This window comes from Poecilia formosa, unplaced genomic scaffold, assembly GCF_000485575.1.
Source record: "Poecilia formosa unplaced genomic scaffold, Poecilia_formosa-5.1.2 Scaffold11, whole genome shotgun sequence".
NCBI classification, from domain to species: Eukaryota; Metazoa; Chordata; class Actinopteri; order Cyprinodontiformes; family Poeciliidae; genus Poecilia; species Poecilia formosa.
The window spans coordinates 1,283,942-1,295,703 of NW_006799950.1; the positions used below are offsets into that span (position 1 = coordinate 1,283,942).

Sequence of the window (11,762 nt, forward strand, 5' to 3'; positions counted from 1 at the left end):
TGCTGTCTATCCAGTCTCTGGTGATAAACAGCTCTGCCAGGAGGACCTGCACCGTGGGTGAGATAGTGAACCTGGTCTCTGCAGACACTCAGAAGCTCATGGACTTTGTGGTCTACTTCAACGCTGTCTGGCTGGCTCCTATCGAGATCGCTCTTTGTCTCTTCTTCCTCTGGCAGGTGTGTGTGGAAATGCGATGTTTTCTCAGTGGCTTCCATTCATACAATTTAGCTCAACAATGTCTTGACAGCTTTTCTCTTTTTTTTTCTTTCTTTTTTTTTTGTTTTTTTTCTCTCCACCAGCATCTAGGCCCGTCTGCTTTGGCAGGAATCGCCACGGTCATTCTCATTTTCCCGCTCAATGGATTCATTGCAAAGAAAAGGAGCAAGCTCCAGGTAAAGCCAGGAATCCTTTCACAGTAGGTCAGACATCTGGCACATCCCATCACGAGGGAGGCGTGTGTGTGTGTGTGTGTGTGTGTGTGTGTGTGTGTGTGTGTGTGTGTGTGTGTGTGTGTGTGTGGAGGTGGTGGGGGGGGATGCCACAGCTGGTTTAGATAGTGGCTGAAGCGCTGCGTGGGTGTTTGGCCTGAGTGCTACATTCTCTCTTGTCCTTTTGATGTCTGGCTCATATAATGTGCTTGAAAAACAATGACAGGAAAGGGTGGGCAGTAGCAAGACATAATTTTTCATTTTCCTGGAAAAACAACAGAAGGCTTCTGTAAATTTAGATGCCGGTTTAATCGAAAATTTGTCTTGAGCGCAGAGACCGCATTCCTGCCTCTTTGTTGTTCTCTCGTAATAAAAGAAAAATAACTAAAATGTTACAAGTAACAAATTCCGACTGAATTAGACAATTTCTGCGGCGTTCAGAGGAGACTACCGCTGCTGTTACGAGGGCAGACAAGCTTTTGTGCGCAAAGGAATGCGCTCGCTTCGCTTTGGTGTGGTATTTGTCAATTCACTGCTTTGGCTTTACGACGGGTAATAAAAGAGTTTTATCATCTGGTCAACAGGAGATCCAAATGAAGTTCATGGACGGCCGCATCAGACTGATGAACGAGATCCTGAACGGAATAAAGATCCTGAAGTTTTACGCCTGGGAGAAGGCGTTCCTGGAGCAGGTTCTGGGCTACAGGGAGAAAGAGCTCAAGGCCCTGAAAAAATCCCAGATTCTTTATTCCATCTCCATCGCCTCGTTCAACTCGTCCTCTTTCTTGGTGAGAAAACTTAAAGGGAAGGCCTGCTAATTCAGGCGTTAACGCGATGACGCTCGCAGGCTCGGTCAGCTCCACACCGATTGCACAAAGATTGCAACAGAACCAAGTCTGAGATTAAGCAGATTGTTCTCAGACTCCTTGGACAAATGAAAATTACATCTTTTGTGTGCTTTAACTCATATATTCTTAAGGGTAAACTATTGCTGAATGAGATTCAGTGCTGTGCAAAAGTCACGAGTCGTCATTCATCTTAACTTGCTTCTTAGTAGCGGGAGCTTCTTGTAATGAATGTGATCAACAGTTCTTTGTAAATTGTCTTTTTAACATTTGCTTTTAACTTCTTTTTTATTATTATTATTATTATTTTAGTGTTGCGCCTAACATTCCAATAAAACAACATATTTTTTGTCAAGACACTTGAAGCATGAAAAAAGCTCCCGGATGGAAATGATAACTTGGTGAAGAACTAATCAAAACAGATTTATTTTACACTAAATATGGCACAAAACCCCATATTGTCACTGAGCTAGTGAACAGTACACAAGCATCAGAGTTATAAAATTATGAAAAAGTATTTTGACGCCAACAAAGTGATCCCCAGCGTAGTATTAGTAATAACCACGGCATGCAGAAGTCGATTCACTGAAGAACAATTTGCTTGGTTTGCAAGACACAACTGTATATTCAGTCATTACGCTGATGACACAGTTCTTTATTTTTGCAAACTACTTGTTCCACTACTTACTTTAAACATCTCTAAGACAAAAAGGACGTTATTTAATACGTCTGGAAACCTTGATAATGAAGGTGTACTGTACTGCGACCGGAAAATTTTCCACTTCTTAAAGATATCACATTTAAATACTATTAATCTGTCATTAGTCCATCTTCCATATCGTATTAAATGAACATTGTACAACATGTAGTCATAGTTATGGACAAGGTCTGGTTAAAAGAAACGAATGAAGGAGTCAAAGTCCAAAGAGTCAAAGAAAACAAAAGAGAAATGCCACTGGAAACTATGAGAAAGAAGTTGGATTCCGTCAGGAAAAAGCACAACGAAATTACAGATAAACAAAATGATCCCTGGGCATCTCGGCTAAAACAACTTTGTTGACAGCTGAGCAATTTCAACAAATATAAGTAAAACCTATTAAATTACTTTTAAACCCCTGTTCTCAAAAATCACGAGGTAATTACTCTGCAGCCCAAGATGAAAACACTCTGACTCCCTGCGCGTTATGCTTAAATGAACCTCTTTTGGCTTTTGGTTGCGCTCGTCCTCCCAGGCGTCTGAGAGCAGGAAAGCCTGGGAAAGCAGCGCAGTCAACAGAGCAGTAAATTCAGCAAGAAATGAAAGTTGACAAAAGCGCTGTCTGCGGTTTTAATCTCACCGTGGGACACAGTATGTTGACAATAAGGTGAAATTACATCGAGCCTCGGCTTATCCCCAAAGACGTCTGAAAGGTCATAATTCACGCAATTGTAAACATTTCAAAGATGTGTAGATAACAGTCTCTCCTGTTCTCTCTTCTAAGATCGCCTTTGCCATGTTTGGAGTCTACGTGATGCTGGACGACAGGAACGTCCTGGATGCACAGAAGGTCTTTGTCTCCATGGCGCTGATCAACATCTTGAAGACTCCGCTTAGCCAGCTCCCGTTTGCAATTAGCACAACCATGCAGGTGGGTGTAGCTTTTCTTCGGTACTCACGATTGCTCCAAGTCGTCTGGGCATTTCGCTCATATTTCTGACATTTTGATATTTCAGGCTCTAGTTTCACTGAGGCGCCTGGCAAAGTACCTGTGCTCAGAGGAACTGAAGGTGGACAATGTCTCAAAGGCTCCACTGAGCCCCGGTAAGAACTGCTACCACTAAACCCAACCAATCAACAAATCGTCCTATGAGGCCTAATGCAGTGAATTCCCACAAAGTGCTCCCATTCTGCCTGAAACGCCGTAATCAATAATAAAAACAACCCACACGGATCCTGTTGTTTATAACTGTGGAGCACCACAGCCTTGTATGGATCATATGCACTGTCACTTCCTGGGTCCCCAGCTGACTGGAAGATGGGGTAATTATAGGATATCCCCTTGTTTAGTGGTTAAACTTAAATCACAGCGTAAATTCAGACACATGATTCATCGAGGAATAAAAAGAACGACTACTGTAGTTCACTGTCTAAGATCTGTCAACACTTCCTGAGACGGCTTGTGAAAAGACAACGGCTCCCTGTAATTTGCCTGATTAAGAAAATTCACTTGTAATTACGCCCAGGCAAGCACTCTGATGAGAAACTTCAAGGGGGGAAGCTGCTTTTTTTGGAACATTTGTTGCGTAGTTTAAAAGAACACGTCCCTTTTATTGCAGGGTCTTTTTTTTTTTTGGTAATTTTAGTTGATTCTTCTTTCCTTGTTTAGATGGTGAAGATGTGTTGATAGAGAGTGGCACTTTCAGCTGGACTCCAGAAGGTCCTCCGTGCCTCAAACGGTATGAATCAAAGGATGAAAATAAAATCCTTGTGGTAAAATCATTGGAGTCTCACAGAGAAATTCCCCTTTTTTTTTTATTGGCAGAATAAATGTTCGTGTGCCACGAGGCTCCCTTGTTGCTGTGGTTGGACATGTGGGCAGTGGAAAGTCCTCTTTGTTGTCTGCTATGCTCGGCGAAACAGAGAAAAGAAGCGGCCAAGTCACTGTCAAGGTACACGGCTAATGTTCCATGGCAGGGAAATCTATTCATAGCCATGTGGTTTTCACAAATATTGACAGTTTCTGCGTTTGTTCATGCAGGGCAGCGTAGCATACGTGCCTCAGCAGGCCTGGATCCAGAACGCCACAGTGCAAGACAACATATTATTTGGCCGCGACAAGTTGAAAACATGGTACCAGCGTGTGCTGGAGGCCTGCGCCCTGCTGCCCGACCTGGACATCTTACCTGCTGGAGACGCTACGGAAATTGGAGAAAAGGTACACGTCTTATCTCTTCTGTCACTCTCTCAACTTTTCTTATTTCTAACCTAAGCTAGATGAATGCTTTTATTTGTTTTTGTCAACCAGCCAGTTTTGTGGTCTCTCCATTTACCCAATGGGACTTCTTCCGACATCCGTTTTTATGTCAAACTCAGGGTTTCAAAAGTACAATGGGTACAGGGTGTTGAGCTTGAAGCGCTCGCCATCACTTCTGGGGCTCATAATTATAACTTACACTTACTTCACCAGAAAAAGTCACATGCTGACAGCAGCTGGAAAGTGCTTTGCAAGACAGATTACATAGGCAAGAAATACAGTGGCGCCTTCATATTCCAACATGTCATTATACACATGCTGCTGAATTTTTTAAAAATCTTCATCGATGTTTTTTTTATTATTATTATTATTATTATTATTTCTAATGCAGGGACTTAACCTGTCGGGGGGGCAAAAGCAGAGGGTGAGTCTGGCCAGAGCCGTCTACAGAAAGGCCGACGTATACCTGCTGGACGATCCACTTTCTGCTGTTGACGCTCATGTGGGTCAGCACATCTTTGACAGAGTCATCGGGCCAAAGGGAGTCCTTAGAGACAAGGTAACTCCAGACAATAAAAAAAAATGATGTCTACAAACAGCCAAGCACACTTTTACACCTAAACCAACAATTTCATGCCATTGTTGCCACAAACTGGAAACCACCACTTTGCTGAGTCTTTTGTTTTTTAGGCTGAGAATAGCGCTGGATTGTGCTCACATATACATATTTATATATTTTTTTCTCTTGCTGTTGTGGTGTGCTTAACAGACCCGCATACTTGTGACCCATGGTATGAGCTTCCTGCCGCAGGCTGACCTCATCCTCGTTCTGGCGGACGGCAAAATCACAGAAAGCGGCTCTTACCAGGAGCTGCTCGGCCGCCACGGCGCTTTTGCAGACTTCATTCACACTTTTGCGAGCACAGAACGAAAAGAGAGCGTCATACAGAGAGGTGAGGGTGCATTTTGTTGATAGATTAATTATTCGTCGAGGTTTTTTTTTTTTTTTCCTCCAATAATCAAGATAATCATAAGCATTCTTTAAACACAAGTCCTGTTTTCGCAGCTGGCTCCAGGAGATCCAACGCTCGACTCAGCATGGTTGACTTCATGCCTTTTTCTAGAGACTTGTCACAAGAGCAGCTAATCGGGTATGCAAAAAGAAAACAGGAGTGAACTGAAATCCTAGGAATTTTTTTTTTTTTTTTTTTTTACTGAAACTGACCTCTGACCTGTCTGTGTCATTCAGGGGAGACACCACTAATACCAACCTGCAAAATATGGAGCCTGTGTCTGAAACTGACCAGGATCAGATACCAGAGGACTTGGGGAGGCTGACTCAGGTGGACAAAGCTCGCACTGGACGAGTAAGTCTAAAAACACCCCGGTTGGTCAGCGTCTTGACATAAGATGAGTGTGACTGGGTCTGACTTATTTGTCTTTTCTTATCTTTTTGTGTTGCAGGTGAGGTTGGCGTTGTACAAGAAGTACTTCAAGACCATCGGGTTGGCCATCATTATTCTCATCGTCTTCCTTTACGCCTTCCAGCAGGGCGCCTCTCTGGCCTACAACTACTGGCTTAGCATGTGGGCCGATGATCCAGTTGTTAACGGCACACAGATTGACACAGATCTCAAACTGTTTGTGTTTGGGGCTCTGGGGTTTGTGCAAGGTCAGTGAGTCGGTTTGGTGATCCAACACTAATTCTGCGTCAACTGGCTGTTGACGACTTAACAATATTAATTATAATCTTCTCTCTCAGGAATCGCCATCTTTGGTACCACTGTTGCCATCTCCGTCTGCGGCATCATTGCCTCCAGGCAGCTGCACATGGACCTGCTGGTCAACGTTCTCCGCTCTCCGATGTCGTTTTTCGAGAGCACGCCCAGCGGCAACCTCCTGAACCGCTTTGCCAAAGAGATCGATGCCATCGACTGCATGGTCCCCGAAGGCTTGAAAATGATGCTGAGCTACGTCTTTAAACTCCTGGAAGTCTGCATCATTGTAATGATGGCGACGCCCTTTGCGGCCGTGATCATCCTGCCGCTTGCTTTCCTTTACGCCTTCGTCCAGGTACGTGCGGCAATGATTCCCACAAATAACGTCTTTAGAAGCAAAATCTGAATTTCTTTGCCGTATGTTATTGGAATCCTCCGGGATCCAAAATCAACTCTGCTGACATAAATTTAACTCGCTTTCACTTTGAATTATGGGAAAGCCCTCCGTGCTCCTTGTTTTTTTTTTTTGTTTTTTTTGTCTTTGCCTGTGAAAGCTGGTGTTTTACTTTTCCACTGTGGGTCCGCAGAGTTTCTACGTCGCCACATCCTGTCAGCTGCGCCGGCTGGAGGCCGTGAGCCGCTCGCCCATCTACACCCACTTCAACGAGACCGTGCAGGGTGCCAGCGTGATCCGAGCCTTCGGAGAGCAGCCCAGGTTCATTCTGCAGGCTAATGAGAGGGTCGACTTCAATCAGACCTCCTACTTTCCCCGCTTTGTCGCCACTCGGTGAGCAGATTTGTGTCTTTGGTCGAAGGCTTGTCAGAGTTTGATTCCTGCCCAGAGGAATTATGGCTTTAAGCATAGTTCATAAAATGTTAATGGAAATGCCAAGAGTGTTTAGTTTCATATTGCCTCCCCTAGCGTTGGCGGGTAGCAGCACTTTTCTGACCAGTGCTAAATCTTTATTGCATTCATAGGTGGTTGGCGGTCAATCTGGAGTTTGTGGGTAACGTCGTGGTCCTTGCTGCTGCCATTCTTTCTGTGATGGGGAGAAGCACTCTGAGTCCAGGGATCGTCGGTTTGGCCGTGTCACATTCTCTCCAGGTAGAACGTTATATCCTCGCACACATGGAGAAGAGGGCTCGAAAGGGTTTTTCTCTTTATCCTTAAAAGTGGGGTTGATTCAGTTTTTCTTCAGGCTTTTGGAAGATCTTGCAGGGATAATGACGGGCAGTAGAAAGAAAATGAGCGAAACGGCAACAAAATCCAGAAGAAAACTTTCAAAGATATCCAAAAACCTGAAGTAAATATTAAGCCAGACCACCCACCAAAGACTGCAAAACGTGTTGGCTCTTTGTAGGCAGCAGAGGTTACTTTATACTTTTGCACAGCGGCGAACATTCTATCCAAAATTCATAAAGAACATTAGAACCTGGCAGACGCAAGCACAGCCCCTTTTTAATGTGCAACTCGGTGCCAGTTAGCTTCGAAAACATGAAAAATTCGCCAGTTTGCTTAGTCAGTAACTGGATACCGCAAGTGAAGTGAACCGCTCTGCACTGTGTGTTGCAGGTGACGGGAATCCTCAGCTGGATCGTTCGGTCCTGGACGGACGTGGAAAACAACATTGTTTCAGTGGAGCGAGTCAACGAGTATGTCGATACTCCCAAAGAGGTCGGCGCTCCGGTTACAAGCAAACGCTCACCAGAAAACCGCAGGGACCCGTCTTGATCACGACTCACCCTTTGCTACTGTCTCTCACAGGCCAGCTGGAGTACAGAGGGCAGCTCTTTGCCTGTGGCTTGGCCCCAGAGCGGCACCATCGAGTTGCAGGGCTACGGGCTGCAGTACAGGAAAGGCCTGGAGCTCGCTCTGAAAGACATTACGCTGCACATTAACCCAAAAGAGAAGGTGATTTATCGTCTGCTGTTTGCAATCGCTAGCGCTTTTTTTAAAATGTTGGATTGCAAAAACGCTCCTGTATTTACTTTCAGAAATGTTTGTTCATTAGGTTGGAATTGTGGGCAGAACAGGAGCTGGGAAGTCCTCGCTCGCACTGGGAATCTTTAGGATCCTTGAGGCCGCGAAGGGAAAGATCTTCATTGACGGAGTGAATATTGCCGACATTGGACTCCATGACCTCAGATCACGCATCACAATTATTCCTCAGGTGAAGTAGCGCAGATGGAAACCAAGTTATGCGTTTTGTCATGTAAACTGCCGTAGCCACACATCTTTCTTTAGGGTTAGATAAACTGTTTACAATAATCATTTCTTCTGTTCCTCTTCACAGGATCCCGTGCTTTTCTCGGGCTCCCTCAGGATGAACCTGGACCCCTTCGACACCTACACAGATGAGGAAATTTGGAGCTCTCTGGAGCTCGCTCACCTCAAGACATTTGTGTCTGATCTGCCTGATAAACTCAACTACGAATGCTCAGAAGGAGGCGAAAACCTCAGGTAAACATCCCTATATCCGCATGATGTTTTGCAACGGAGCTGCAGCACTAGACGTCCTTTTTTGTTTTTTTACACTAGTCCCATAGGAGCTACAATGAAGACATCTTGAGTATAATTGTGTGTCTCCACGTTTTCTGTGTAGCTTGGGTCAGCGCCAGCTCGTCTGCCTGGCCAGGGCTCTGCTGCGGAAAACCAAGATCCTGGTTTTGGACGAAGCAACGGCAGCTGTGGATCTGGAAACGGACACTCTCATTCAGTCGACAATCCGCACACAGTTTGAGCACTGCACTGTGCTGACCATCGCTCACCGACTTAACACTATCATGGACTACACAAGGTACGCCGCCTCAGTGTTCAGAGTCTGTGAAAACCAATTTACATTAAGGTGTGAATCGTTTCTCTCGAGTGCTGGTAAAACGACGGGGGAAACATCCGCAGAAAGATTAAACGCACTGGATGCTTTCGATAGGAAACTTAAGCTGTTAGATACGCCTGTAAATATTTACACTACTTTAAAGGATTTGCCACAATTATCAAAGTAGTTTGAGAACGCAATGAGCATTTTATAAACAGATTATGGGGGAAAAAAATGTAGTTTTAGAGCGCATTAGGTTGTTTTATTTTTATTTTAGTCAATTTACCTTAACCTAGGCCAAGTCTATGTTTGCTGTACTGTCAAGTCTTAGTGAATTTTGTAAGTGTCTCTGTTATGTACAAACAAAGCCTTATTGCTGTCTACTGAAAGATTAATTGGAAATATTTCACATATAGTAATACATACTTGAATGAAATGCATTTAGAGAGCAGATGTGATCTTGAGTCTGAAAACATTTAACACCAGAGGGCGCTGTAGGGTACTGAATCGTGTACTACAACATAGATGGGATGAATTTTCACTGCAGTCCTTACGCTCAGAGTAATAACCTGAGGATATATTCACCATATGAAAATAAATGCCAAAGTGGGGCTGGCTTACGATGGGAAAAAATTAAAAGCTGACCTTTAAACTAAAACTTAGCCATCTGTCCTAATGAGGTCAGTGTTGAGGTTATATTTATTAAATTCCCCAAGCTTGAAATTAATCAGAGAAATCAAAGGTAATTTAATGTGCAAAGATCAGTGACGGCTAAGCGCCGGAGGGTGCACGGCCTTTAAATAAAGAAAATAAGAATTTAAAGGCTAAAATTGATGTGAAACTTGCTGGTTTTGGCAATATCAAAACTCTTTTCTCATTGTGGTCGGTATGTTCTACTGGGCAACGACCCAAGCAACTGGGTTTGTTTAGAGCCTATGTTTCTTGGAATAGCGTGGCATGAGAAACGAAGTGCGCCAGGAGATCTGTGTGTTTAGGAACGGGCTCGCTACAGAAGGCTTGGCTTCCTAACGAAAATACTGGCAGTTCTAGTTTATTTGTTTTTTGGTGTTTATTGACTGAATGAACTATATATAAGAAAGCAAAAAAAAGACTTTCTAAAAAAAAATGTACACATGCAAAGACTTCTAGTGGTAGTTTTTGAATTCAAGATTGTATGCATTGCCTGCTCAGAAGTTGACTTAACTGTGCAACATTATTTATAGGGTCTATAACTGTAGACATTCATAATCTAAATCTGCGTCTCTGTGCAGGGTGATTGTCATGGACAGAGGCCACGTTTCTGAGATGGACTCTCCAGCCAACCTCATCTCACAGCGGGGACAGTTTTACCGAATGTGCCTGGAGGCCGGACTGGTTTAGGTCTCCTCACACCAATGAACTGATGGCCTTGATGTACAGATGTGGGACCTTTATTTTTTTTATTTTATTTTTTTTGTGTGACCCTTCAGCAAACATGAAATCCTGCCCTTCCAAGCTTTGCTGCATCTCCAAACTATTCCAGCAAGGGCATTGTCGATGAATCTCATGAGCAGCTGCTGACACAGTCCCTTTAATATATATATATATTTTTTTTCCATTTTAAAAACTCAAAGACACCTTGCTCAAATTCAGGAAAAGACTTTTGTTAACCTCAAAGGACGGACAATCAAACCAAAGCTCTGGAGGATTGTCGAGTCCTTAAAGCTACAACTAAATGTACATAGGGAAGTGAAGGTTTAGAAGCCAAAGGCTTGAAGAGTACCACAAATTTTTATGTTTTTCATTCTCTTTAAGGATGGGAGATGTATTATTTGCGTAGTTTTTGTGTTGTAAAGCACAAGACATTTGTTGATGTTGTCTCAGGCGTAGACATTGATGTTTACTCATACTTTTTAGCCTTCTATACCAAAAAAAAGAGGCACTTTTGTACTTGCAAACTGACAGAAGTCTATATTTTTGTCTTCTCTTCGGGATTGGGATGGGAAATATCCTGACACATTAACCTTTGCGAGGTTTATGCTTGCAAAGCCGAGGGTTACGGGGTTTTCGTAGGCTTCAAAAGTCAAAACTTGAGGCCGTTTTCATTTTATATGTCAGGGAGACGGAGGGAAAAAAAAGACGGTAAAGTAAGCCAAGACATTAGCCGTAGTCCAACTATGCTGTGGCTGGTAGTTTATTTCTGTCAATATAAACGCATAAAAAAAAAGGCAACAGACCTTGTTGGTCAGACTTAACCTGAAACCGGTAGTGAAAACCACCATGAATGAAGAGAATGCCTCTTTATAACAATGGCGACACATCTCTACGGGATCGTCACTGCCTAGGCCACACAAACTCAGGCCATACCATACGCAGAGAGCGACAAAAAAAACAGTATTTTTCTCAAGGTGCTGACATGATGGACTGTAAATAGTCCACACGAGTGTTGATTCAAGGAAAGAACCCTATGAACTTTGAAAAGAGAAGAAGCATTCACTGTTTTTGTCTTACTGGTTTAGACAATGTGTTGTAAGAGAAGCCCAACTGTTTATTTATGTTGTTCGTCGAAATGTGTTAGTTGTCCTTAAAATTCTGAGGAATATATTATATTTATACTTTTTATAAGAAGCTTGTTTATTTTCACTGACCTTTAATGTACTGTCGTGTTCTATATAATGCTGGATAATAAAGTTTATTTGAATATGTTGTTATGTCTGACTCAGAGTTTTTGTTGTTTTTTTTTCTTTTAAATCTGTTTGACCAACTTACAGAGCTTTGCAAAACTATTTATTCTCATTGAGTTTTTTCAAGGAGAATAAAAAAAGCTTATGTTTCAGCAGTAAACAGGGCAAAGTTTTAACAGCGAACCTTCATGTGTTTATATTATACAGACAAGAATATGGCTCTGAACAAAACCATTGTTTGAAGGTTTAAGATTATTGTTCTGATGGATGCTCAAGACTGACCTGCTTCACCCAACATGATGCTGCCACCACCATGTTTCACAATAGGGATAGTAAGT

At 43.1% G+C, this 11,762-nt stretch overlaps 1 protein-coding gene across 1 annotated transcript in view; it reads left to right on the plus strand.

The window, feature by feature from the left end:
• abcc6a (ATP-binding cassette, sub-family C (CFTR/MRP), member 6a) overlaps positions 1 to 11,448 on the plus strand; it is a 31,368-nt gene extending 19,920 nt beyond the window's left edge. The window contains exons 10-31 of the mRNA XM_007543461.2: positions 15 to 176; positions 300 to 392; positions 1,013 to 1,216; positions 2,755 to 2,901; positions 2,987 to 3,074; positions 3,640 to 3,709; positions 3,796 to 3,922; positions 4,012 to 4,188; positions 4,619 to 4,786; positions 4,997 to 5,180; positions 5,294 to 5,378; positions 5,477 to 5,594; positions 5,692 to 5,899; positions 5,990 to 6,300; positions 6,533 to 6,732; positions 6,924 to 7,050; positions 7,519 to 7,620; positions 7,711 to 7,857; positions 7,958 to 8,116; positions 8,240 to 8,406; positions 8,549 to 8,743; positions 10,033 to 11,448. Coding sequence (XP_007543523.1) covers positions 15 to 176; positions 300 to 392; positions 1,013 to 1,216; positions 2,755 to 2,901; positions 2,987 to 3,074; positions 3,640 to 3,709; positions 3,796 to 3,922; positions 4,012 to 4,188; positions 4,619 to 4,786; positions 4,997 to 5,180; positions 5,294 to 5,378; positions 5,477 to 5,594; positions 5,692 to 5,899; positions 5,990 to 6,300; positions 6,533 to 6,732; positions 6,924 to 7,050; positions 7,519 to 7,620; positions 7,711 to 7,857; positions 7,958 to 8,116; positions 8,240 to 8,406; positions 8,549 to 8,743; positions 10,033 to 10,141 — 3,348 coding nt within the window. The 3' untranslated portion in view covers positions 10,142 to 11,448. The remainder of the gene's footprint in view (positions 1 to 14; positions 177 to 299; positions 393 to 1,012; positions 1,217 to 2,754; positions 2,902 to 2,986; positions 3,075 to 3,639; positions 3,710 to 3,795; positions 3,923 to 4,011; positions 4,189 to 4,618; positions 4,787 to 4,996; positions 5,181 to 5,293; positions 5,379 to 5,476; positions 5,595 to 5,691; positions 5,900 to 5,989; positions 6,301 to 6,532; positions 6,733 to 6,923; positions 7,051 to 7,518; positions 7,621 to 7,710; positions 7,858 to 7,957; positions 8,117 to 8,239; positions 8,407 to 8,548; positions 8,744 to 10,032) is intronic.
• The last annotated feature ends 314 nt before the right edge of the window (positions 11,449 to 11,762 follow it).